This window comes from Aedes aegypti, chromosome 2, assembly GCF_002204515.2.
Source record: "Aedes aegypti strain LVP_AGWG chromosome 2, AaegL5.0 Primary Assembly, whole genome shotgun sequence".
Taxonomy (NCBI): Eukaryota; Metazoa; Arthropoda; class Insecta; order Diptera; family Culicidae; genus Aedes; species Aedes aegypti.
In genome coordinates this window covers 360810617-360837592 of record NC_035108.1, presented here as the reverse complement: position 1 = coordinate 360837592, position 26976 = coordinate 360810617, and the positions used below count along the sequence as shown (strand labels likewise).

At 38.2% G+C, this 26976-nt stretch overlaps 1 protein-coding gene across 5 annotated transcripts in view; it reads right to left on the bottom strand.

The window, feature by feature from the left end:
* LOC5567743 (protein spire) overlaps positions 1 to 26976 on the bottom strand; it is a 581954-nt gene that overhangs the window by 14428 nt on the left and 540550 nt on the right. For 3 of the 5 annotated variants that reach the window (XM_021846470.1, XM_021846473.1, XM_021846471.1), the window contains 4 exons: positions 14043 to 14289; positions 13821 to 13874; positions 2797 to 3338; positions 2536 to 2739 (listed from right to left, as the gene is read on the bottom strand). In XM_021846470.1, the coding sequence (XP_021702162.1) occupies positions 2536 to 2739; positions 2797 to 3338; positions 13821 to 13874; positions 14043 to 14289 (1047 nt within the window). The remainder of the gene's footprint in view (positions 1 to 2535; positions 2740 to 2796; positions 3339 to 13820; positions 13875 to 14042; positions 14290 to 26976) is intronic. The other 2 variants (XM_021846472.1, XM_021846474.1) reach the window with 1 other exon arrangement.

Genomic DNA, 26976 nt, shown 5'->3' with positions numbered 1-26976 from the left:
ATGGAGGATAACTTCCGATTCACATACGCTTCGAAATCCATTTGCCGGTGTTGCTTCAAAATCGACTTAACTAGTCCCTTGCGATAGAACTAGTTCCCGGCGATGAATCTAGCCTACGCCGATCATCATCATCATCTCATTTGAAGCGGCGGCAGAATTAATCTGTATTACCCCTCTGTTCACCGCATTCCACGTACTTTCTTGTTAGTACATTTCCTGCGGTGAAATGCCTGTGTTAAGGATTTGATGACTCTGCTTGTTTGAATCTATATGACAATATTTTCGGAAGCATTCCGTGGCCTTACAGAAACTGTGCCAGATATATGTGGGCTTCTCCGTGGTTCTGGGCTTCCAAACCGACAAATTGAAGGTTTTGCCGATGAGTATACCTCCATTTCCCGAAGTTGTTACATTCCTGCTGTCATCTAGCCATCGTGCCCAACCTGATCGTATTTCTTACAATTCTAGTGCCTCTCTGCTGGTAGCATTTATTATTTTTATTATTTATTAGTATTTATTTCATTTAATCAGTAACATGAGACAAACGCATTCCACATCTTCTATCAGAGTGAATGATATTGGAAGCATCCCGGCCAAGACACATGCTGCCTCCGAAAATATGGTGTCGTAGGCTACCCGTATAGCCATGGACGATGATATGGTCGCCAGAAAACGTGCTGCTTTTCGTTCCCTCAATGCTTGGCGTATTCCTAGCAACTGTGTTAGTAGCGGTTGCCACATTCTCGCAGGCCTAGTCGACAGGGATTTTTAAGTTCACCCGATCATCGACCATCACACGAAGTTTCTTCAGAGAACGCTTCGACATAAATGCGTACCCTCTGATGGTACGTCGATCCACTGAATCCCAGTTGCTCACCATCACTACCCCCGTTAAGATAAGTTAACTGCAGTTTGACCTCAGGCATCGAAATTTCAACGCGATGGCAGTTGAAGGAAGTGGTCAGCGGTCTCGAGGTCAAGGACTGATTGGCGACTACAATCGTTTTTGTGCTGGGATGCCAAAGTCTTATTAGGGCGAGGCTGTTCTCACAACAAACTTCGTCCAGAACAAATTGCCATCACGTGCTGTGGACAAGACTCCTTACGAGTTGTGAACGGGACGAATGCCAGATTTACCGGAGCCTAAGATGTTCGGGTGTGAAGCGTTAGCTCACGTGCCCGACCAAAAGCGTACGAAATTCGACCCGAAAGCTACTAAGATGGTTTTCATCGGCTACTCAAGTCAGTACAAAGGCTTTCTTGACCGTTCAACCGCAACGCGCGCTTTTTGGAGTTGAAAAACGGCGCAGAACATCTGGAAGAGGAGCTGAAAGTTCCGAAGATTCCTGTGTAGCAGCGTCGTGAAACTGTGAACGGAAACGAAGCAGTTGTTTTGGAAAATCGCGAAGAACAGTTGCAAGTGCAAGACGAACAAGAACAATCGGAATACGATGTGAGATGTGAGATGAAGGATAATGATTTCCTTGGCTTCGAGCCGGACAATCATTTAGTGCAACCAGTGCCTAACACAGCTGATCGACGTACTCGGGGAGTACTGTCCGAACATTTTGAGGATTTTGTAGTGGGGTAAGTTACAGTGGATGAAGAGCCCAAAGATCATTGTGAGGCTTAGCAAGTGCCTGATTGGAAGAAAGCTATGGAGGTCAAAATGGTGGAAATCTTTCCTTGAAATAAAATTATCGGAACGAAGTGGGGTTTTAGCTTAAGCGAGATACCAAAGGTAGCGTGATGAAGAAAAAAATCTCGTATTAATGCTAAGGGCTACCTGTACATAGTTATATGGGATTGGCTTTACTGAATTTTACGCCCCGGTTACTAGACAGGCGACATTACGTGTAATACTGGCAGGCTAGTAAGAAAGGTATGATACTCAAACAGTACGATTTTGAGACGGCGTATCTCAACGGCACGGTTAACTAAGAACATGTACATGTCTTAGTCACCCGGCTTTGCCATCGAAGGAAAGGAGTATCTGACGTGCAAATTGCGCAAAAGCGTCTACGGCTTGCGGCAGTCCGCATTTGCTTGTATCAAACCCTTCATTCAGTTCCGATGGAGCTACTGTTCAAATCTTGCGAGTCTGAACCGTACCTTTACGTACGACGCCATATACAAAGTGTCGTGTACTTGATGACATACGTGGACGACTTGATCATCGGAAGCGTTGATGAAGTGTCTTCGTGACAAGTTCGAGGTCACATCTCTCGGTCTGATTCATCATTTTCTTGGATATGAGATCGAGAGAGAGGATGGCTGTTGTTCTGACTCCGTCGATATCAAATGCGTTCTTCGTTGATTCAAGATGGAAAATTGCCAGACCGTAAAGACTCCGATGGATCTAGGATACATTGCCGAAAATAAGGACAGTCAACCATTTGGGGATACAACGTTGTATAGAAGCTTGATCGGCGTCTGCTGTACCTGGCGGTCAACGCAAGACCGAATTTACAGTAAAAAAAATCTTGTTACTGGCACCAGTTTTCGAAATTGTATCTCGAAAATCAGAACACTTACCTTCCATTCTGACACGGGCATTAGCCGCTCCATCAGCGTCCGCTTGAACGTTTCGTCCGACCAACTTTGCGGACCAGATCCACCGCATCCTCCGTGCGCGTGGTGACTGGGTGATGGCGTGTTCGAAGTGCAGGGACTGCTCATCAACGAGGGCGACAGCAGCACCACCGGAACATTTCTGAAATGTTCGGTAGGTATTCGCATCTGGAATCGACAGCCCGGTTAACAGATGATATTGATACTGTTGATTGTGAAACTTACCTTCTGGTTGCACTTGCTGCAAACCGTCCGCTGGCACAGCTTGCACAGGATTCCTCGCGCGAACAGCGTGAACCGCGTCCGCAAGCACAGGAAGCAAACCTTCCGCTTTTCGACGTCCTCCTTGATGTGCACGTCTACCGGTAGGCTCTCCAGTTCGGCCTTGGTCATGACCGATCGGATATGTACAATTTCTTCCAGCGTGAGCGAAAGGCGATCATTCAGGTTGAACGTGTCCTTCCACTGGTGCTCGTCGAGCGAACTCTTGGTCCACGTATCCAACGAGGAGATCTGGCTCCCCGCGACGAGGTCGGCCACCACCATCTGGGATTTGGATTCTAGCTGTTGCTGTTGAGGCTGCGGCTGGGAGGATGGCTGTTGGGCCTGGTTTTGTTGACCGTGGTCGGATTGTCGGGACGCGGGTCGTGAAGGGGGCATCGAGTGGCTACTCAAGTGGTCCAGCTTGTAGTTTTGATTGCAACCGATGATGGTGTGACGCCGCATGGATGCTCGACGCGATTCACATTGCGTGGCAAGATCGTATGCTTCGGGGAATGGTGGAAAATTGAAGATTAAAATGGGGGTAACACTAGGATATTGAAGCAAAACACACAACAAACGAAAATTAATGTCAAACCTACAAAACGATGACAAGCTCCGTATTAACGCAAACCTAGATGATGATTAGAATGGTTTTCTATGAGTACTGAATGGATGTGAATTATAACAAAACTATTCTTGGAATTCATCCCTATGATATTTTATTCATCCTATTCGAATGATGCCTTAACCTTTTCTTTAGTCGAATTCCGTTTTTTTGGGGTCAGTTCAAAAAACCATCGTAGGAAAAATGCAGGTTTTCAAAAAAAAAAAAAAATTATATATATAGGATGGGAACATCTTGATGGAAAAACTTGAGGGACAGACAGGTGACACCATCATTTTGATGAACATCTGAATGGCACTGAGAGTGCAGGTATGAGGAATCAAGAGAATGTCTAGTTACGGTGAGATACAATAATAAGCTACAACTTTGCCGAAGACCGTTTCGGACCCCTCAGTATTTAGTTATTGATTTTGGAATCAGTTGTAAAATTTTGGCTATAATTATTGGGCTGTTCTGCAGGCATCACAGGCTATATGCAGTAAAACGTAGTAGCCATGATTTGTGCGTGCTATCTTTCGCGCCAGGAGCAGCAATGTTGCCTGTTCAGAAGTTAAATGAGCACTGCTGAAGAATTTGTGACTGGATATAAATCAATAACTAATTACTGAGGCATCCGATTTTAAAACGGTCTTCAGCAAAGTTGTAGCTGATGAATGTATCTCACAGTATCAACGTAGCTCTAATCCCCAAGAACACATGGGCAAACACTAAGACCGATTGAATGGATTGCATGCTTTTCTCATAGTAATTCCCATATAAACTTCAAATGGCTTGTGCAGTTTCAGTTTTCATTCAAATGAGCTCAAATTTTGGGAGGACACTCAGAATTTGATCTACAATCGAATGAGTGGTGTGGAGCAAAAACGATTTTTTGAACCACTCCAATGTCTACGTTAGATTTCATCAGAATTCACCACATTCCGGAAGGTTCAAGCTTTTTAGCTATATTTTTATTCAAAAGACAATCATAAAGTGCAGTCAACTCTCCACAACTGGTATTGAAGGCACCGTCGAGTTAGGGAGGAAGATATTGAGTTACAGAACACAAAACCAGTGCTGATGCGATCCAAGGGACCATCGAGGTAGCCATGAAAGCCAACTTTTACTATTGTTCTCTAACTCGATGTCGAGTAAGGCAGAGTTGACTGTACACCAATTGTATCGAGTACTGAGTATAGTAACGGGCAGAAAAAATGCACCTTGAGTCGTTTTCCCATATAAAATGGTTAACTTAGACAGGCATACCTCCGTCTTCGCACAACTGATTGACTTCATTTTCCATAGCATAGCATAGACTGACTGTGCATGTCAATGGGCACTAGCACGTGATTGAACGGAACTGGTAAGAATTGAATAGAGGGTCTTGTTTCCCGGACTCGAAAAAATCCCGGGATTCGGGATTTTATTTTTAAAAATCCCGGGATTTCCCGGGATCCCGGGACAAAAACCAAATGCTTCCAAAACGACTAAAAAACGGTCAGAGTGGGTTTTGAAGCAATGTTTAGTGTTATAGAGCAGTTTTATAATAACTAAACCTGTTTTTGAAGGTTGAGTTTAATTGAAATAGAAAAAAAGATATCCTTGATTTCATTTATCAATAATTCACCTATCTGCAGTAGAAGTCAATGGGCATTTATTATAGTTATTTTGAAACGAAAATCATTCACGATGTAAAGGTATATGTAGGTATAGGTGATATCAATTAATCTCAAATTTTACCAAGAAATCTTCAAAACTTACTCTCATTGTTATGCAACTTATTTACATTGTTGTGTCATATCGAATCTTCATGCTTTTAAATTATGAACATGACAGCCACAGGAATGTTTCGAACTGGAGTATAAGGTAAACCGGCAAATTAAAACGATTACGGGATGATCAAATAGAATCGATGAAATTTCAATGAGATGAAAAAATCAACCATCAATGCATTTATTTACAAATGGTATAAACCTTAGAAAAAGCTGCTATAGTTTGTTGAAAATTACGTTACTAACATGCCAGCAAAAAAAAAAATAAGTTTAAGCATAAGTGGCCTTAAATCCCAATAAAAACGCTTATTGAGTGAGCTAAATGCAATAACTAAAATGCCGTTTGGCAGACAGCTTCAGTGAAGTAAAACTCATCAAAATGCATGTTAAATAAAGCATTCTCTATAATTCCTTCGCGTTATCAAGCCTTCAAAACATTTAACTTTCAAAAAGTGAGTGAAGAGATTTATTCCGAAACATGAACAATTTGAAATAAATATAAATATGTGCCCTTTTCATGATCCTTCTCCCAGACGCTTCCTCACTGTTGCTTAATATTCCGGACACTTTGATTCAAATTCCTCACAGCTTATGAGAATATTAAATAGAAAAGTTAAATCATCAATTGAAATCTCAATCCACTAAAGAGACGTCTAAGGCAGTTGAACATAATAAATTTGCATAGATATCTTTGGAATATGCACATTAAAACGACCCTCGAAAAAGAGAACTTTTGAATGGCAAAAATTGAAACATTTAGTAAGAAATGTCTCCATATATAGCAGAGTGTATGGAATTTAATACTGTCCGTAAAATGAATCGAAACGGTACACTATTGCATCAACAGTCACGAAAATACATGCCGCAAATTTTGAGCAATTATATGAAAATTTTTGAGCAATATTATGAAAACATTTGCTAGTTAAACATCAAATTCCGGGAAATCCCGGGATTTTCAAAAATATCCCGGGATTCGGGATTTTTTAGATTCCGGGAGTTCCCGGGATTTTTGTCCCGGGATTCCCGGGACAAGACCCTCTAGAATTGAATCAGCAATGGGACTTTCCCGCTTACTCATTTCTCCTTCTCATATTATTGATCAATGACGGCGGCGGCCAAGTCCTTTGAGTCAGTTGGGATGGGGAAGAAATATTAATGTGTGATTGCTGCTAGAGACCGAGAATACCACTGCATCTCCACAATCACCACGGGAAGGTTATTTGTTAGTGAGGGAGGAAAAAAATCTGAGAGTCACCTTTGGTCGGTAATGCAAGCCATGGATAAGGAGGAAAAAGATTACTTTCACTTCAAACTAGTTTTAAATTGTTGTATCGCGGTGAAAAAATATTGGAAGAAGGTTATATAAAAAAAAGTACGTTGACATTCATAATGTCAAATTATTCAAAGGTTGTTTTTGGTATTGACAAAAAGTATGTGTATATTAAAACTATATAAAACATGAATAAGGCTTCATGCCGACACTTGTAGTGACGTAATATTACAGCATACACAGCAAAAAAACGGCTGGCGTAATTTTTGGCTATGTATCAAGAATCGAACGTAATTGACTTTGATTACATCCATTTTACAACAATATTCCGCTCAAAACGTAATCGGATTCGATCGACGCAAATGACAAGAAACTCATTTCGAGTAGCTACACAAAACTTGTATCAAGTTCAACTCATCCTTCATCTTGGTGAGATGACCGAGATATATCGTGCGCAGCTCTCATTCGCTAGATTGGGGTTCAAATCCCAGGCAAGCTTTAACTTCTTTTTAACAATTTGTTAAACCAATTCTATCGATTGCTAGACCCACGGTGTCTACTCATTTACAGAAATGAAATATCCTGAGATTTCCAGGTTTTTAAAAATAATTCCAGGTTAAAGAAATTCTCCAAAATATGTGAATAGTTAATATTAGATTATTAAAAACTTTTGAAAGGTATCTTTGGAAATAAACGTATTTAACAAAGTATTTTTCACTCCAATAAAACAATCATATTTTTTGTTCTTAACGTGTAAACATATGAAAAAAAATCAAATAATTTTGTAATTTTTATTTACTTGACACGGAAATCAAGTGTTTCTCAAATGAGCTGAAAGTGGTTTAAATTCAGATATGAAAAAAAAAGTCTTTTCGATCTTAAGAAAAAAATCCTCCCCTTAAAATTGGATTAAGAAGAATGGACATCAGCGACGGACCTGCAATATTTTTTTTCTGGAGAGCGTTTTGTATTTTTTGCTTTGGGCTGGTAGTATGATCGTATTGTAAATAATAACTTTAATGACCTCTTGCTTAAAAAAATGAATAAATTGTGAATACTAAAAGAAACCTATCAGGAAGCACGAGATGAGAGTTTGATTCCAAAGTTGAACACACATTTTTCGAAGTATAATTCTTATGCCTTTTTTAAATTTATTATGACATTACGACAAGTAAAGCCTCGATTTGCTTTAGCTTTTTTAACATATTACTTCGCTGATTTCTTTAAAAGTTTGTTTTGAGATTTTGCACGAACTTTCTAAATAATTCTTTCAAGAATTTCGTTTTATATTCCTTCATTAATTCAATCTGGATGTTTTCTAAAGATAACCACATGAGGAATCACCCACCCAAAAAATATTCCATTGATTTCTCTAGGACTACCTCCAGCATTCCCGTTTAAAGCATCGTCAAGAATTCAAAATTCCTTCATGAAGTCGAGACGAACCAGCCAAGAGCTGAAAGTCTCGTTAATAAAGACAATAATAATAATTCCTTCAAGAATTCCTCTAATTTATTTTTTTGAAAAATTTCTCAATAAAATCATTAAATATTGTTTCAAGTCATTCATCCGGCGAAATTTCAAGGAAATTTTTTAGATTGTTTTGGAGAAATTAAAAACAAAATCTGCGGCGTTGAATATCGAAAGACAATCCTGGAGTAACCTAAGATGAAACTTGTGTGAGTTCTAAGTACGCCTTGTTGAATTCCTACCAGGATCTCTGAAGGTGAAGATGCATCCAAGACATATCTTGAATTTTCAAGAGCACAAAACTAGAGAACCCGACAACCATTCACACTGAAAATTTGATCGATTGGTCACCTCCAGCGAGTAACCAGTGAGTTAAATTTTCAGCACAAACGTCTGTCTGGTTCTCTAGACTTGTACTCTTGAAAATTCGTGGCTGTGCTTCGATGCATCTTTACCAGAAAGACCTCCAAAATTTTTGATGAAATTCTTCCTAAAATATATAAAAAAAATAGAATCTCTAATATTTTCCTACAAGACGTTTTGAAGGAATTGCTTGGAGAAATTCGGACAGAATTCCTGAACTTGAATAAAGTTTTTAATAATCCATAGGGATTGGGCAATTTAATTTGAATAATTATTAGAGAAATGTTTGAACTGCAGCAACAATATTTTGAAGGTATGCTGGAAACATTCCAAGAGAAATTTCTGTAGGAACCTAATTAGGAATCCTAGAATTAAATTTATCAAGATCTTCTTCATAATAGATATCATCGAAAAATTCCCGACGGATTTTTGGAACAGGTCCTAAGAGTAATCGTGGATGAATATTTGAAAAAATCCTTATGAATATGCCTGGAATATATGAAGGAATTTGTGGAAAATGTCGAAACGATTTTTTCATAAAACTTTGGAATAATCTTTTGTGGAAGCTTTGGAGTGCTCTAGAATTTTGGACCAAATTCTTAGGAAACTCCTGTAACCATCCATTGAAAAATCGCTGTTAGCCTCCCTGGAGAAATTTCTGAAAACATTCAAGGAGATATTACTGAGGAAATTACAAGAATTCCTGAAGTATTCCTCGAGATCTGCGAAAAATATCATTAAGAACTTGTGGACTAGTCGCCTAATAGGTTTCTCTGTGACCTCTAGTATTTTTCACCAGGATTCACTGCAAGCAGATCAAAAAAGTTACTTAAGAGATAATTTTCATTACAATATAGGCTTTAGAGGCCGTTACCAAACTGGAGTTTTGCATTAAAATGGTGATTAAGACTCTAAAAAAAATTGCTTCTCTACCTGAGAAATGTAATTTTTTAGTGTTTTCAACTTATCAACTGCTCATGAACGACACCCAACTGAACTGTACTTGCCTCTAACAGTTTGGCAATCTTATGTTCTGATTACTTGTCTAAACATTTTTTATGCTGATTAATTAAAAATTGTTATAAGGACTGATCAAATCAACTAATGTTTTGATAGCGTCGCAGCCGAAAAATTTTTTGATTGAGGAAATGTTTTGTCACAAAAACGACATATTCTACCATTTATTACTGTTTCAAAATAATTTCCCTGAGTGTAGCCGAAATTCCCTGAGAATTCCAGGTTTTTTACAGGTTGAATAAAATTCCCTGAGAATTCCAGGTTTTCCAGGTTTTCCAGGTAGTAGACACCCTGTAGACCACGTTTTTCAGCAGTAGCTGATTGGTTTTAAAAGTTTAAATGATGTAATTGTACATCATATTTGCGACGGGACTGAAATGATATGATATTACAATTTATTTTTCGCTGTGTAGTAACGCATCAAATTGTCTTAATATTTCCAGCGCATTTGTTTTTGCATCATTTGATGATAAAATGCGCCAATGACAACAAGATGGTGCGTTGTTTTTCAATAATATCACCTTTTGTTACAAAAAATATTCAATTACGACAATGGATCATTGTAATAACCAAAACGGCCGCTATGGAAATCACTGATAGCGCCACCGTAGCCTCGTGTGTTTGACAGAACTGCAATGCTGTTACAATGTTAAATCCCATATACAGTGGCGCCTTTGTTTTGGTGCGGTGAGCACTGACAAAAACTACCTTCAATGATCCATTACACGAGCAGACAAATCACAGAACATCGAGTTTAATTTGTAACGTTCCCAATACTATTGCTGTGTGCGTTTGAAATGCAAATATCAAATGCGGGAACACCAAACGCGGTAAGATTTTTCACAAGTAAGGCGGAGTCAGAGTTTGATTTTCTTTGCTAAGTTGGCGGTGAAATGGATCATGGTTACTAAGAGTCCTTTGATTACTTTGTGTTACCGCATTTGAAGCCCAGTTAGAGAAAATTTGCACGTCAAACGCAAACAGCAATACTTTTATGGAGCACCGTTTGAGCCCTACGTGATGACGAGGTTTCTTATTAAATTTTTGAGTACTCAAGTCATTCCCGTAAATACAAAGTTGTCCTACTTTCGCTTTAACTGGCTGAGTACAGTTGCTGAGCTTACAGACAAAGTCACGTAATATAATTATGTTCAACGTACACCTTCTGTATTTGAAACCCGTAAGAAAAAAATGCACCACAGTCGCTTTCCCATACAAAATAGTCAAAATTTAATTTGTTAATGACGTTCTACAGATTATTCAGATTCCTGAAGCCATTGAAAAATTTGTGGTGATTCTATTGAAAAGTTACATACATGTTTTATGTGGCCCAGTTAGTGAAAGACTTTCGCTAATCGGGCTGAGTTGTCAAAGCCGAACTTGAGTTGAGGGAAACTCCGATTGCTTGTTATTGTTGACATCTTAGCAAACACGTTTAAAAAGTTTTCCTATCTCTCCCAGCTGTTTTACTTTTTGATATATTTTAAGTATATTTTAAATATTTTAAGCGAACGGTCGTGTTTTGTTTTGCACCACGTTATTTTTCGTGCTCTCATTTTCCGCGATTTTGCCGATGATTTGGCTAGTGCTACGCCATCCGGACTTTAATTTCGGAAGTGAATATACCTCGATACTAAACAATGGTTAACCATTTCAGGTGCGTTCTATGTTTTTGTCGGTTCTTATTTGATTTGTTAAATTTGTACAACCGTGTGATTTTTCTTTCGCGCTTCGAAAGAGGCATTTGGTGAGTTTGTTCTAATGAGCAGCGCATGATCGCAATGCGTAAATATTACATTTGTCGGCCAGAACGTATACCAAACGTATCCCATGGCACTACCCTTTTCATCATCCCATAATATTATGAGAGGTCGTAGAGTTCTCTGAATCTTTCTTAAGTAGGTGTTCAATTAATCATCCTTCCCCATTCCCCAGCTTTCGCAAGGACGTGGCCAGGACAGCTCTCGAGTGTTGGAGGATGCGCCAATCTTGTTTAAGAGTTAGAGGTTAGTCCCAAATTTCTGAATTTGGTGATGGACGGAAAGGATCATACAATGGTCTAGGACTGTACCACCTACGAATATGTGCGAAATGTCAAATTATAATACATATATTTTAAATCATTCACTACATATTTCATTGTCAGCATGAAACATGGATGGTTTAAATGGATCCGGATCGAAAATGGCCTCAAAACGAAAGATGAAAATGTTAACTTCGAATCCGGTAGTGGAACACATCATGCGCTGGCGTCAAAATATATGTAGCATAGGATCTTCCACAGTAACCGAAATAATCCTAAATAAAGGAAGCCATTCGAGCGGCAGTGGAGAAATTCAAAGAGCATGGTGTTGACAACACGAAAATGTTGAAAGAGCAGACTTTTCCTTTTCTTGAAGAAGCACTGTATGTGTGGATATTCTAGCAATCTAAGATTCTGTTAACTGTGGACGTCCTGAACACGGAGGCGGAGCTTTTGTTCCGAATGTTCCAAAAGCGAGTATACTATGTGATGCACAAGTTTTCGGCATCGGATGGGTAGATGCATGCACTTGAACTGAAACTGTGGCAAGTAGAGATACATTCATGCCATGTGCGAATATTGACGGGTATCTCAAACTTCGACTGCTTTTTATTGGTACGGATGCAAAACTTCGAGGGCCAAATACATAAATCTAAAAAAGCTTGGACGACCTGTCAGTTGTTTCGACAATGGTTCCATGAGAAGTTTGTGGCCGCGGTACGAAAGTTTTCATAGGAGCAAGGATTGGAGCCTAAAGCGCTACTTGTTATCGATAACTGCACCAGTCACTACGATCTCGAGGATAGCTTGAAAAGTGATGATGAGCTGATTCATGTAATAAATCTTCCCCCAAATGTCACCTCGGAGTCAGCCAATGGACCAGTCGGTCATTAATGGAGTAGAGCGGAAATATAAGAGAAAACTTATACATAAGTTGATTTTGGAAAATGAAGATTCAAAATTCGAGGAACGGTTGAAAAAGATCAACCTACAGCAGTGTATTTCATGGTTGGCTGAGTCTTGAGAGGAAATTTCTGCAAGCACCATCCGAAATTCTTGAAGGAAATTGATTACTGATTTTTCAGATGATGCTCTAGAATCGAGATAGAGATGGGAAACAAGGAGATGAGGATATGAAAAAAAAATGCTGAGAATACAGATCGTCTTGTAGGAGCAACGACGTCTGATCAGGATCTTGATCTTTAGATGAAATATCAGGTAAACGATGTTGACAATAACCCAGAGTAGGTTACCAGTGAAATCTTCACGGATAAAGCGATTCTTTTGTCTGTTCTCAACGAAGATCAAGCGAAAATTAATGAAGAATGGTTGGAAGTGCCCTCAGAAGAAAGTAATAGCTCCCTGGATACTTCTAACCACGATGATCTGAATTTTGGCGATGCAATCGAATTTCTGGTTTGTGTAATTCGTTTTATGAAGCATGATGTTGCAGAAGTTATCCGGTTGAACGCCCTACGCAAAAAAATGATCGAAGCTGAATGGCAAAATCGAACATGTTAAAGAATTTTTTATCCCATAGTAACTAACATGTTATTTTTTTTATTTTATTTGTATCAAATACATTTCGTTTTTCGATTTCATGATTTCACCATGTTACCGAGTTAGTTAGTGCCAATTCAGTTTTCCGAGTTAGCTAGTTACCAATACAATTTTCTTATTTAAAACCGAAAACTCTTCGAAAATAAATGAGCATTGTCAGATATGATGTTTGATTTTGTTTCAGGTGGGTTATAGCCCACCTAACGAGAGCCCGATTAAAACGAAGCCGATCTAAAGATAGTGCAACGCAAAAAATTCGACTGTAGTAGAAAAAGAAAAAAAATAGCAGAAGAAGAGCCAGATATATTGCAACGAAAAAATGTGGTATTCGGGAAAGTTGGTTATTCAGAAATTTGGAGTTTGAAGAAACGATATTTGGCAAAAGTATCACAAGCACTCATGCTTCTGACTACAGAGGGCAACACAGCAGTTCTTTAAAAGATATATAACTCTTAAAAGAATTTCGGATCCCTAGAAATAACCATTGCTTATGTTAGATTCGTGCTATCGTGTCTGATTGTCAGTGAAAATTGCGGAAAGAGAAGGCTGAATGAGTGATAGAGAATTAGTTCAGACTACGTAGTTATAATGGTCTAATCTACCGGTGTACTAAACTCACTCGGTCTGAGAATTGTGACACTTGAGCGGGGCGCGCTCCTGTATGATCCCCACGTGATCTGGACCCGCTCTAGTGTCAAAATTCTTCGACCGAGTTAGTTTAGTACACCAGTGGATAATACCATAACGCTTGTGTCAATATCTGTTAAAACTTTTTCAAACTTCGTAGTCTGAACATGGCTTAACGGTAAAGGTGCTCTGTGCAGCAAACGGAAACGAAAATCATGTGCCTAAGAAAAACAGAAAACCGTGCATTGTTCAGAGAGAAAACTAAGATCTAATATTTACTTTCGAGTGCTTTATCACAGAACCTATGGTACTCGTCGTGTGTAATGATATTCTCTATGGTATGTTTTAGATTGGGTGGATTCCAGATGGAAAGCAGTTACAAAGGTCAGCGATCCAGAGAGGGATTAGACAAAAATGAATTCGATTAGAGATGCTGATTTTGCGAGTTCATATTCAACTATTTATTGTAGATTCCACGAGATAAAGGTTCAAACCACTTACTTGTCCGCCGCAGTACGGTGTTGATGTTGTTCTGGTTATTCTCGTTATTGATGTGCCGATGATTTGTACTGTCAGCTGCTGTACCGTTGCTACTGCTTGATGCCGCTGGAAGGCCTCGTTTACCGGTGATCGCAAGAGTGGCATACCGACCGCCACCTCCTCCATTGCCACTGGAACCATGTGACCGACTGCTGCCACTGAGCGTGTGGTCTCCATTGGGCGCTGTGTCGATTATGAAATCGTCGTCCTGAAAGGGTAAAATCGTAAACATATCATTACCATAGGGTGTTCGAGAAATTATAGGCGCTAGTTCACCATATATGGTACACTATCAAGACTAGTGCATATACAAATTATTATATGAAATGTACTACAGTCGACTCTCAACATCTCGATGTTCTACATCTCGATATATCTGCTTACGTGGATGATTTTTTTTTATCTCTTCGATAACGAGATGTGGAAAGTCGACTGCATTTTTGTTTGTATTGAAAATATCTGACAAGTTATAAGTTCTTTATGTTGTCTTAAAATTTTTAATGGACAAGGTTCTACGAACGAACAAAATGACCACAGGTAGCATTTAAAACGCCCTTAAAATAAAAAAATATCGGTTAATTCTCGTTTTTGAAGCTACTTCCATACTTTCTAGGACACCCTATAATAGTAGAACAAAATGTCGTAGTTCAAGCACCTAATGGTGGTCATAAAAGCGAAATTATGTCCAAGAAGTTCAAACGCTGAATTTGAAAACACGAGCATGTGATTTCAGCCACTCAATCAGCATGATAAATTTGCGGTCGATTTAAATTGAATTGAATCTAGGCTTCAGAAAATGGATTACACAGAAGCTGTTCACTAGGCGGGCAGATAGATTTATGATGCTTGCCAATGCTGAAGCCAAATGGTTCGCGGAAAAGAGAAGGGCGGCTTTTGCTCCGAATGCTTGGGCTTGGGAAATACTTAAGTCACGCATTCTGAAATTGGGGGTGGAAACTTAGTGCTCTCATCTCGTTATTTTCGTTGCTCAAGAAGAGAACGTTCAACAGAAGCTGCCGGTGAATGGTTGCAGTACATATAATAAGACGACGTAGTTTTTGATTTTGAAGTATGATGCCGAAAACGCAACATAAATAACGTGGACTTATGGTAGGGAAGTTATGACTCACGTAAGGGATTTCGTAAGTGTGCCGTGATTGATTTATGCTTCAAATCTAAAATGAAAACGAGAACCAGGCTTTAACGTTCGGGGATTCTCTGATAGTTGATGAGTTGTCAAGATTTGAAATTTCAAATTGAACGCGACAAGTTGGGAAACCCATCATCGCATGGTAATGAGAAAACTGGAAATCTACTGGTGATATCGCCCTTTTCTCTTACTTCAGATAGTTACATTGTTTTCTCTGTTGTAAAACAACTCCGGATAATTGAAACGAATTTGAAACATGGTCCAAGTACAAGGTAAAACGATGTCCGAACAGATCATCGCGAAGGGTGTCGGTTTCACGCATTAATTCGAGCTGATGATGGTAGGTGCTTCAAGTTAATCGTCTCGTCTTTAAGTCAAACTCTCCGTCTTTGGGTACCATTAGATGTTGCTCTAGTTTTCGCTTCCTACGCCGCAAACTTAGCAAGCAGGCAGTACAAAATACCGAAGAGACATGCCTTATTAAGGGGGAGGTACGGTCCATTGCGCTAGCTGATTGTTGATGTTGTGTGAGAAAATAATGCACTAATTTTCCCTTATCGTGGACCAGGTGAGATAAATCGTGAACTTTTTACGTATTTAATCGACGTGTTTGAAACATAGGGAAAGCAATAGTGGTAACAAACAGTATGTTTCACTTCTCTCACGGTACCGAGCAGAGACGTATAGATTAATTCTCTAATGCTTCGAGAGTTCGACAGTGTTAATTTTAATATTTGACAATCGATTCGGTAAAACACTCCACTAGGTGAGACCCAAATCTACCTTTTTAAAGTATCATTTTAACCATTACATTCATTTTTTTATCAAGGTGTTATGTATCGACATACTATCATCCTAATGTGGTAAAACTAAATTAGGCTCTTATTAACATTTTGTTAACAACATATTACATTTCATTTGCCGTAGAAACTCAGAATTTTGATAGGTGAGCTGATTTCACCTGCTTGTTAGAGAGAAAAAACGGTTTCAATTGGCGTAACCTTACTAAATCTCAATATATAACGCATTAATTGTGGCATTATAAGATTGCAACGATTTTTGTCTAAAATTATCATTAATTTTATTCGACATTTGTTTCAATGCTTCAACATAGGATATTTTATGTAACTCATCAGTACTGTACCAGGGAGGGAGTTTCAGAATCATTTTCAAAATTTTGGTTTGCATCCTCTGCAGAGCTTTCTTCCTGGTATTACACATCTAGTCCATATTGCTACAGCATACAACTTGTTCTTAAGACAAAGTTTCGATTTTCTATTAATAAGGCGATAAAGACATTTTACATATTTGTTACATTTGGCTTGAATGCCTTCAATGCGATTTTGAAAGTTAAATATTCATTTAGAATGAGCCCTAGATACTTAACTTCATCTGATCAATTTATTGGAACCCCTCTCATCGTGACAGCATGTCTACTTGAAGGTTTCAAAGAAAGGGTTTTTCTGGGAATATTAATAGTTGAGTTTTGGAAGCATTGGGCGAAATCTTCCATTTCTGCAAGTATGAAGAAAAAATATCCACATTTTTGTGCAATCTACTACAGATGACACGCAGGCTTCGTCCTTTGGGGGAGAGGCCTGTGTCATCCACAAACAAAGATTTTTGAAATCCCTAAGGTAACTCAGGTAAGCCAGATGTGAATATATTGCATAATGTTGATTCCAAAATGCTGCCTTGAGGAACACCAGCTATTACAGGAAGTCTTTCAGACTTGGCGTTCTAAAAATTAACCTGAAGTGTACAATTTGACAGATAACTTTGGATTATTCTAACAACGTATTCTGGAATTTTTGTTTATTATCAATTTTACAATCAAGCCTTCATGCTAAACACTGTCGAATTCCTTTTCTATGTCTAGAAGAGTAAGCCCAGTAGGATAGCCTTTAGATTCGTTGTAACAAATCAAATTTGTTACAGTTGATAAGTGGTCGAATGTCCATGTCTGAATCCGAACTTTTCATTAGCAAACATTGAATTTTCATTGATGTGGACCATCATTCTGTTCAAAATGACCTTTTCGAAAAGTTTACTGATGGAGGAAAACAGGCTGATTGGACGATAGCTGGAGCCTTGTCAGGAAAAAATGCCAACTGAAAACATTTGTTAAATATATCAACCAATAATGATAAGCTACTCTCTGAAAGTTTTTTGATAAAGATAAAGATGTCCCAGTGAGGACGTTAACGCCAAGAAGAAGAAGAATAAGATGTAGAAAATTCCATAATCTCTAGAGGCCATCATATTTTTATTTTTTTTTAATATAATTGTTCTCACTTCTTCCAAATCAGTCTCCCTAAAATTTTCGAAAACGTTTTTTTGATTGAGAATGCTAAAGAAATCCTCTTTCAATGTCGGTATTGGCTTCTGAGGGTTTTTCAAAAGTTTAATTTTGATTCATAGAGATTGATAGAGCGTACGTCTCTAAAAGCTTCGTTGCGTTCTTTGACCACCATGCAGTGGTAGTTGATTTCAAGATTCCAGTTCTGAGTAGAAGTTATTGGAAAATGAATGATTCTGTATTGAATGAGCCGTTCAAGATGAGTTTCGAATGGAATTTGAGGAGTTGAAGAAAAGGTAGAAGTATATGGATAGCTTCAGTGAATGATGGTCGTATGGCGTTAAAAGGAAAATTAAACAATTTTATAAAAGAAAAGCGTTTGAGTGTAATGAAGCACACCGGAAGAATAAAAAAATATATGGTATAAAAAGAATGATGCGTTTACCTAAATGAATGATAAGTGGGAGAAATAGAAAAAAAGAGAGAATTGGAAGCGAATTTTGGAAATTGAAGTAGGGAAAGTGTACCAGTTATGGCCATAGTGGTTCCCTATTTGGACATATGTGAAATTTCAAAAACTTTCACATTTTTAATCTTTTCGAATGATTCAAAATGAAGATATATCTTAAATCTAACTACCACAACATACAAAACTTTTCAAAATGTGAAAACATTAAAGAAATCACATATGGCGAAATAGGGAACCACTATGTCCATAACTGGTACACCTACCCTAGACAGAATGAAAATCTACGCTAATCGTTTCGAACCGGTGTCATTGCTGGAGAATGAAAAGGTGGGTCTGTTCCTTGCAGCAAAAATGATTAAACGAAAAGAGAGCCCTATGACTTGGTCTCTCAGAAGAGAAAATGGTTTAAAAGGCTTGGTAAGTGTTCATTTCCAACTTTAAGCATAAGCATAAGCATAGATGACCGTGCAATTCGTAGTTGCTACTCCGTGATTGACTGGAACAATCAAAATAACACAGAGAACCAATGAACGGGGCTTGGGATTAGCTAACCATTCTCAATGTGCACAATTTGAGAGCTCAAAATATAACGAAATCAATAACGGCGCCGGCCTCGTCCTCACGGTCATCGAGGAGGGGAAGGGACGTTAGTGTGACATCCATTGTTACTAGAGACCGAGATCACCTCTGCGTGGAGATGTCACCATCAACGAAAATTCAATTTTTGCCAATGAACAGTTCGGATTCCGCCATGGACATTCGACCACTCATCAACTATTACGTGTAACAAATTTGATCCGTTCCAACAAATCTGAAGGCTATTCTACTGGTCTTGCTCTTCTAGACATAGAAAAAGCATTCGACAGTGTTTGGCATGAAGGTTTGATTGTAAAATTAAAAAACTTTAATTTTCCAACATACATTGTTAGAATAATTCAAAGTTATCTGTCAAATCGTACACTTCAGGTTAATCATCAGAACTCCAGATCTGAAAGACTTCCTGTAAGAGCTGGTGTTCCCCAAGGCAGCATTTTGGGACCAATTTTATACAATATTTTCACATCTGACTTACCTGAGTTACCTCAGGGATGTCAAAAATCCTTGTTTGCGGATGACACAGGCCTCTCCGCCAAAGGACGAAGCCTGCGTGTCATCTGTAGTCGATTGCAAAAAAGTTTGGATATTTTTTCTTCATACTTGCAAAAATGGAAGATTTCTCCTAATGCTTCCAAAACTCAACTAATAATATTCCCACATAAACCAAAAGCTCTTTATTTGAAACCTTCAAGTAGACATGTTGTCACGATGAGAGGGGTTCCAATAAATTGGTCAGATGAAGTTAAGTATCTAGGGCTCATGCTAGATAAAAATTTAACTTTCAAAAATCACATTGAGGGCATTCAAGCCAAATGTAATAAATATGTAAAATGTCTCTATCCCCTTATTAATAGAAAATCAAAACTTTGTCTTAAGAACAAGCTTTTGATATTCAAACAAATTTTCAGGCCAGCCATGTTGTATGCTGTACCAATATGGACTAGCTGTTGTAATACCAGGAAGAAAGCTCTGCAGAGAATTCAAAATAAAATTTTGAAAATGATTCTGAGGCTTCCTCCCTGGTATAGTACCAATGAGTTACATAGAATATCCAATGTTGAAACATTGGAACAAATGTCAAATAAAATAATTTATAATTTCAGGCAAAAATCGTTACAATCTTCCACGGTTGTCACAGTAAGGATTTTTGTTGGTGGGAAGGATTAAAAAGTTACATGATCAGGATTCACCTTGGTAAGTGATGCGACTCATGAAACTTCGATTTTGAATATAATTATTCTTATGGCTTCATTATAAATGTAGACAAATGTTTGGCGATACCTGTAGTGACGAACTATTCAAAAATTGGTAATTAAAAAAATATATATATATATTTTCATTTGATGTTTGTTCCTGATAAAAGGTTTTGCCGACACACGGAGTGACGAACCATTCATTTTTTATGTATTTAATTCACAAACATGGCAAATTTTACTAGGTTAACCACTGTTGATTGCGCTAAAGTCTACAATTTCTGTATACGTGGCCACGTTCTTCTATATCACCGCTTTTGAATCTTAAAAGACCATTCATTTACTTAGGAAAACGCTCGAACCAAAGTTGCTTCCATGTATGATGAATATGCCAAGAGTTGTCGAAATACGTATCCGTTTTATATATATCGAATTTCAACATATTAATTTGATTATTTCGTAATAAAATATAGATAAAAGTAACATACTCACCGAGAGTCTTAGCTTGTCTTCATAAAAAGCTAACCAGCTGCAGCTGGCAGAGGAAGCTTGAGATAAATTTTGATTTTCTTGATTTCACGAAAGTATTTATTTTCACATGTATTATTAAACTATAAAATTCACAACACTTTCGAATAACACACAGTTATTATAATCACTTAAAAATTAGCTCCAAGGCAAAAACTTTGAAAAAATTACTATCAGAAAAATTCGTGACAGAAGCAAATTTGCGACCAGTCGCTAGCAAGGCTTACTGCGATCTCGGTAGTGATCATTTCCAACTTTTTAGGAAAACTGTTCCCAGTTAAGGCTAAGTAGCCCGTCATTCGTTTTGGCAACAATGATGAATTTTCAGCTTGCATTTCAAAGTGATAAAACTCAGTCTTGATAGTTTATATTGACTTGAAAAAGTATAACTGTACTCGCTAACATACATAAAGTATGCTGATACTTTTTCAGCTGTGTCAGTGCAAAACCAACTGATTTTCTTTGATTCGAAAACGTAAGATGAATTTGCAACAATCATCAACGACGCGTATAAATTTCAATGACGGCCTACTTCGCCTTAAGGCGACACGGGAGACCGTGTTATTTTCCCTATCTTTTGTCTCACTCTAACAATTATCATTAAAACTTTGTGGAAGCAAATCTCGAGTTTTAGTGAACAGATGATGCTAAAAATGTATTAGGTTGTGCACTACATATATAGAATCATAGAGATACATTTTTCGCATCGATATATGGAGTGGTGCTTGGGATTTGCTTCTTCAAATGGATAGGGTGATTATGATGACGTCCCGTGCGGCCTTAAGGCCGGTTTGCTACTGACAAGAAAAGGAATCGCCTATCTCGATGCGTGGAAAATTTCTCCCAAGAAATGGTCAAGAAAATCACTTTTTTCTGATCGCAGTACGCAGTTGAGAAGAAATGTCACTTCAAAGGGGGTTCTCTGTAGGAAATTTCTTGACCCTTTCAGTCAAGGAATTTCTTTACTTTTCTTGAGCGAAACAGCATACTTAGCTTTAAGCTAAGTATGTTGTTCCGCTCAAGAAAAGTAAAAATTTCTGCCCAAGAAATGGTCAAGAAATTTCCTACAGTGAGCTCCATTTGAATTGACATTTCTTTTCAACTGCGTACTGCGATCAAAGAAAAATGCTTTTCTTGAGCATTTCTTGCAAGAAATTTCACACGCATCGAGATAGGCGATTACTTTTCTGTTGAAGTGCATACTTCGTTTTAACGTTCAACGCTCCGTCATCGTAATCATCGTCATCATCAAAACTTCAAAAGCAGTTCGTCTATTCAAAATCAAAAATTATTCGATGAAAATGTGTTCACTGTGTTTCGATTGTAGAATAGAATGCAGTGAACACGCTTCCATGTAAATCCTCTCAATTTTGAACGAAAAAACTGCTTTTGAAAATCTTGAAATCATTGACGGATCTTGCCCCCTTAATCACGGTGTGTAGCTTTAGATTATATAAAAAAATCCTTTAATGCACAAACCAAAGACAATCTTTCATAGCCCTTTGATGAAAATGAGCTACGAACAACAATGTAAATCAATGTAATCAATGTAAAACATAAAAAGTCCTCCGGTCCGGACGGAATCATGTACGAGTTTTATCTCGTGCATTTTGATTTAGTGAAGAACGAACTATTGCAATTTTAGGGAAAACTTTCCGTTTTACGGTTCAACGAAAAGCTACAGCAGCTGTCACATCACTGATTTGCACTGGTAAATCATCAGTAGGCTTCAATAATACCTTGGATACCGTCTTGATGATTGTTGTTTGTTGCTATTTTTCATAGCGTTTTCTCTTTCAAGCATACTATGATTGAATTTTTGCTTCAATGATGGAATGATTTCGAAGCCTGCGGTAGAACTTTGACAGCTGCGGTAGAACTCTACGGCTACTGCAAACTGGAAAATTTTTTTAACAACCGTAATACTACAACTGTTCAATGGATTTTTGGATACCTCCTTCGTCCCCATGGGATTTTTTTTCGGAGGGTGTCATTACGCTGATTCCAAAAAATGAAAGGCAAAAGATTTAGTGATTTAGATCAATTAGTTTGCTAAACACTGATTACAAAATTGCTGCTAAGAAGATAGTTAATCGAATTTTGGTTAGGAATCAGTGAAATAATTGAGGAAGGTAAAGCAGCAGTGGTTTCAGGTAAATCGTGTATCGTATCGTGTATAATATCAAGTATGCGAACTCTTGTGATCAAGGCCATACAAAGTAAAAGCATGAAATTTGCTTTGATGAGTGTTGAACTCAATAAAGCGTTCGATGTTGTGGATCACAAACGTTAATGGGAAATTATTGATAAGTTTGGTGTACCTCGTTCAGTTGTAACAGTAATACAGAGTCTTTATGCTAATGCTACATACAGGATTGTAGTATGAAGAAGCCCTACAAATAGCATCCAAATTGAAAGGTCAGTTAGACAAGGGTGTCCATTATCAAAGGCTCTTTTTGTTATGTATATTGAACCGTTAGTAAGACAGATTCATTCAGGAATCAGAGGTATTCTGATAGAAAACAGGTTTATAAAAATTCTAGCGTTTTTGATGACATAACTATTATTATAAAAAGTGATCAGGAATTTGATTTAGTGCTCAAAATAATAAATTATTATTTTTTATTTGCTGGCATCAATTTGAATCATAAGAAGTCAGGGTTCCTTAGATTAAATAGTTGTAAATAAGGTCCTCATATGATATCAGAAAAAAATGAATTCAAGATATAAGGGCTTATTGTGACTACAAGCTGGAAGAACTTGGTTGACTCTAATTTTGAGAAATAATTAAACATTTAAAGTATGCTGTCCACATGTTTTCAACACGGCGAATGAATTTGATACAAAAAGTAACTGTTCTTAATAATTTTGTTCTACCAAAACTATACATGGCATAGTTTTGCTCAGATAGTTCCACCAAACAACGAACAGAGTTCTGTTTGATCTTTCAACCTTGACACTTGCTTTTCCCGGGGCAAGCGACGAGGGCAGGATCAAACATGTCGCGCGTCGGTCTCGTAAGTGAAAAAGTGGCGTGATCGGTGAGTTCGGTTGAAGAAAGTGAAAAAGTGCCGCGATCGGTTAGTTCTGTTTGATCTTTCAACCTTGACACTTGCTTTTCCCGGGGCAAGCGACGAGGGCGGTATCAAACATGTCGCGCGTCGGTCTCGTAAGTGAAAAAGTGGCGTGATCGGTGAGTTCGGTTGAAGAAAGTGAAAAAGTGCCGCGATCGGTTAGTTCTGTTTGATCTTTCGACCTTGACGCTTGCTTTTGCCGGGGCGAGCGACGAGGGCAGGATCAAACATGTCGCGCGTTGGTCTAGTAAGTGAAAAAGTGGCGTGATCGGTGAGTTCGGTTGGAGTAACAGAAAAAGTGCCGCGATCGGTTAGTTCTGTTTGATTCTTCGACCTTGACGCTTGCTCCTGGGCAGTGCGTCAAGAAAGCCCGAACAGTTTTTTTTATTCTTTTTGGGTCGCGCGCTTATTTTTTTTTCCTGAGTGCTTTTTTATAGCCGAGCAAACGAGTGAAGCCGAAAGTGGATTGTGGCTGCTCAGTCAAGGATAACGGATCAATTGGTGAGCTCGTTTCATGCTACTATTTCTAATCTATAAAATATGTATGACTGCACATTCAATCGTTACAATGGTGGGATGTAAATATGATTTTTCAACAAACTATGGATGGTTCGTCACTGTGAGTGTCGACACAAACTCTGATTCATGATTTATTTATGTTTAACTTTTTTTTCAGAACACCTCTTATATACCTTTATTTTTGTAATTAAAAAACTTTGAATGGTTCGACACTACAAGTGTAGACTTGCGAAAGGTTCACTTTATTCAACAAACTTTGGATGGTTCGCCACTGTAAGTGTCGGCGCAAGAATAAGAGTGTTCTATGATGTCCCAACCAATCGAGTTTTTTGTTTCTTTTCAAATGAGTAAAATATAATAACACATGCTTTCGTCCTGACAGCTGTAGGAATGTTACATTTAGGTATTTGTTCAACAAACTTTGAATGGTTCGTCACCTCAAGTGTCGGCATAATTTTCCTCTATATAGAAATTGTTCATATCAAATGAAAATATTATATTTACGTATAAGCATGTATATATCTCACAAATCATTGTTTATCATGGTCTAATCGCTTATCAAAGTGAATCCTATGACCCAACGATCCTCCCCATTAACAAACATCCCTCCCAGTAACCTTTGTGGAGATGCAGAGGCAAACACGGTCTCCAAAAAGCAAAGGTTACACACTAACATTCCTTCCCCCAATCCCACCTGACTGCAAGGACGTGGCCGGCGCCGTTATTGACCCTGTATAAATAGAGGCATTGAATTATGCACACTGAAGAAGATTATGGCCAATCCCAGCCGAACTTCTAGTTGATTCTTTGTGCATTTTCACTGACTTCGGTCAATCACGGAATAGCAACCATTGATATGTGTAGTCAGTCTAAGCTAAGCTAAGCTAAGCTAGATAGTTCCACCAAACAACGAACATATTGCAGAGATTAAAATGATAACAGGACAATTCTTATGGAATCACCATAATATGTTTAGAGTTCAGCGAGACCAATTGTACCTTGACAAATATTCGGGTGGATTAGCCTTAATTGATCCTAAAACACAACCACAGTCACTTTTTATCAGGAATTTGCTTTATAAAAACGAGACTAAGATAGATCATCTACTGGTTAAAATTACAAATGATAAAAAAACATGACGATGAACGCAAAGACATTGCTAATTGACATTTCAGCTCAAATAGTTAGTACACTAACTACAAACAAAAAAATCTACAATTATTTGCTTGCAAAAAAATCAATTGAAATGCGAATTGTTCAAAAACATCCAAATTTACCCTGGGAAACAATTTGGGAAAACATAGCTAAACATTGTATCTCATCGCAAGCAAGTTCGTTATTCTATGAAATATTTAATGACGTTTACCCGAACAAGGTGTGCCAAATTCGGACGCGTTTGTTTCTTGGCATACGTTTTTGCTCTATTACCGTTGTGTTTTTTGTTGTTTAATTTCTAAATCTGAATGTACAATTGAAACTGACAACACCAAAGCTAGCTCATTGTGAACAAGAACTTCTTTTTTAATATTGTGTCCAGAAATTTGCAATTATTCACCAAACCATGATCTGTGCAAAGTGCCATCTTCACATCGCAAAGGGAGAGCTGCCGTACATTGTGTGCAATGAATTGTGTAGCAGAACGTACCATGCTAACTGTGTTGGACTGGATAAAGGCAAACTCGATGCGGTATCTCCGCCGAACAAAAACAGTTTTTGGTTATGTGACGATTGTTTAAGGTGAAACATCTCGGCCGTCTTGTGCCCCTACTCACGTTTTCAAAGGCACAAAACTGGAGAAATAGTTGGTAAACGTTCCTGATCTTCTTATTTTAAGCTTTCTGCTAGTGCTCAAAGCCAAAATAAAAAGTTCACTGTTGATGGATGCTTCCTTCGCGTGATTTGTGCCTTCGAAGTTTCAGTGTAATCTTAGAAAATGATTCCAAACTGTTTCACCTTAAACGAATTTGTGAAGTGGAGAGCAGACCAGAAGAAAGCAGATATCTCGATCGCCGATTCAAAATCCACACTGCAGCTTGAAGTTGAAGAGTTGAAAATCAAAGTGGCATCAATTATGTCAACGCTTTCTGCAAACGTAACGAACAACTCTGTTACTTCGGTGGAACGTCATTCAACCCCGTGCTCTCATCTTGAAAATGGGACCAGAGGAAGAGATCACAGTGGATTATCGTTAACTCCTGATATTTCATCATGCTTATCCGATCCAGGAGTTGGTAATAGAGCTACTGTTAACTAATATTGATGGAATGGACCAATGCACGAGTTCACTTTTTGATATTTGAGCGGTGCCGTGTTATTTACGCGACCATGACAACGAATGAATTCGGCACCGCTCAAACATCAAATTAATGAACTCGTGCATTGGTCCATGGTAACTGAACATGAAATTCAGCACATGGTATCTAGATGTTTAGATGTCTGCGAAACTGAATGCAAAAATGTAAGGAAGCTCGTACCGCGTTGGATTGAATGCAGTACCTTGGATTATATGTCATTCAAAGTTATCCTAGATCACAAATGGAAACCTAAAGCGCTAAAATCATCTACATGGCCAGTAAATATAAAATTGCGTGAATTCGTCAGGAGAAATTGTACGTGGAAACCAGAATGATTGTAATTGTGATGATTGTAACATTCTGGGGCCCAGATAGCCGTAGCGGTAAACGCGCAGCTATTCAGCAAGACCAAGCTGAGGGTCGTGGGTTCGAATCCTACCGGTCGAGGATCTTTTCGGGTTGGAAATTTTCTCGACTTCCCAGGGCATAGAGTATCATCGTACCTGCCACACGATATACGCATGCAAAAAAGGGCATTGACATAGTAAGCTCTCAGTTAATAACTGTGGAAGTGCTCATAAGAACACTAAGCTGAGAAGCAGGCTCTGTCCCAGTGGGGACGTAACGCCAGAAAGAAGAAGATGATTGTAACATTGTCAATATTTCCTAATGTTTGAAGCAATTATGTTTTATTTGTGTTAGCGTATTTTTGTATGTACGAACTTTTTTTTCCTAAACGACTGTGGTAATATTATTATGTCTTTCATTATGT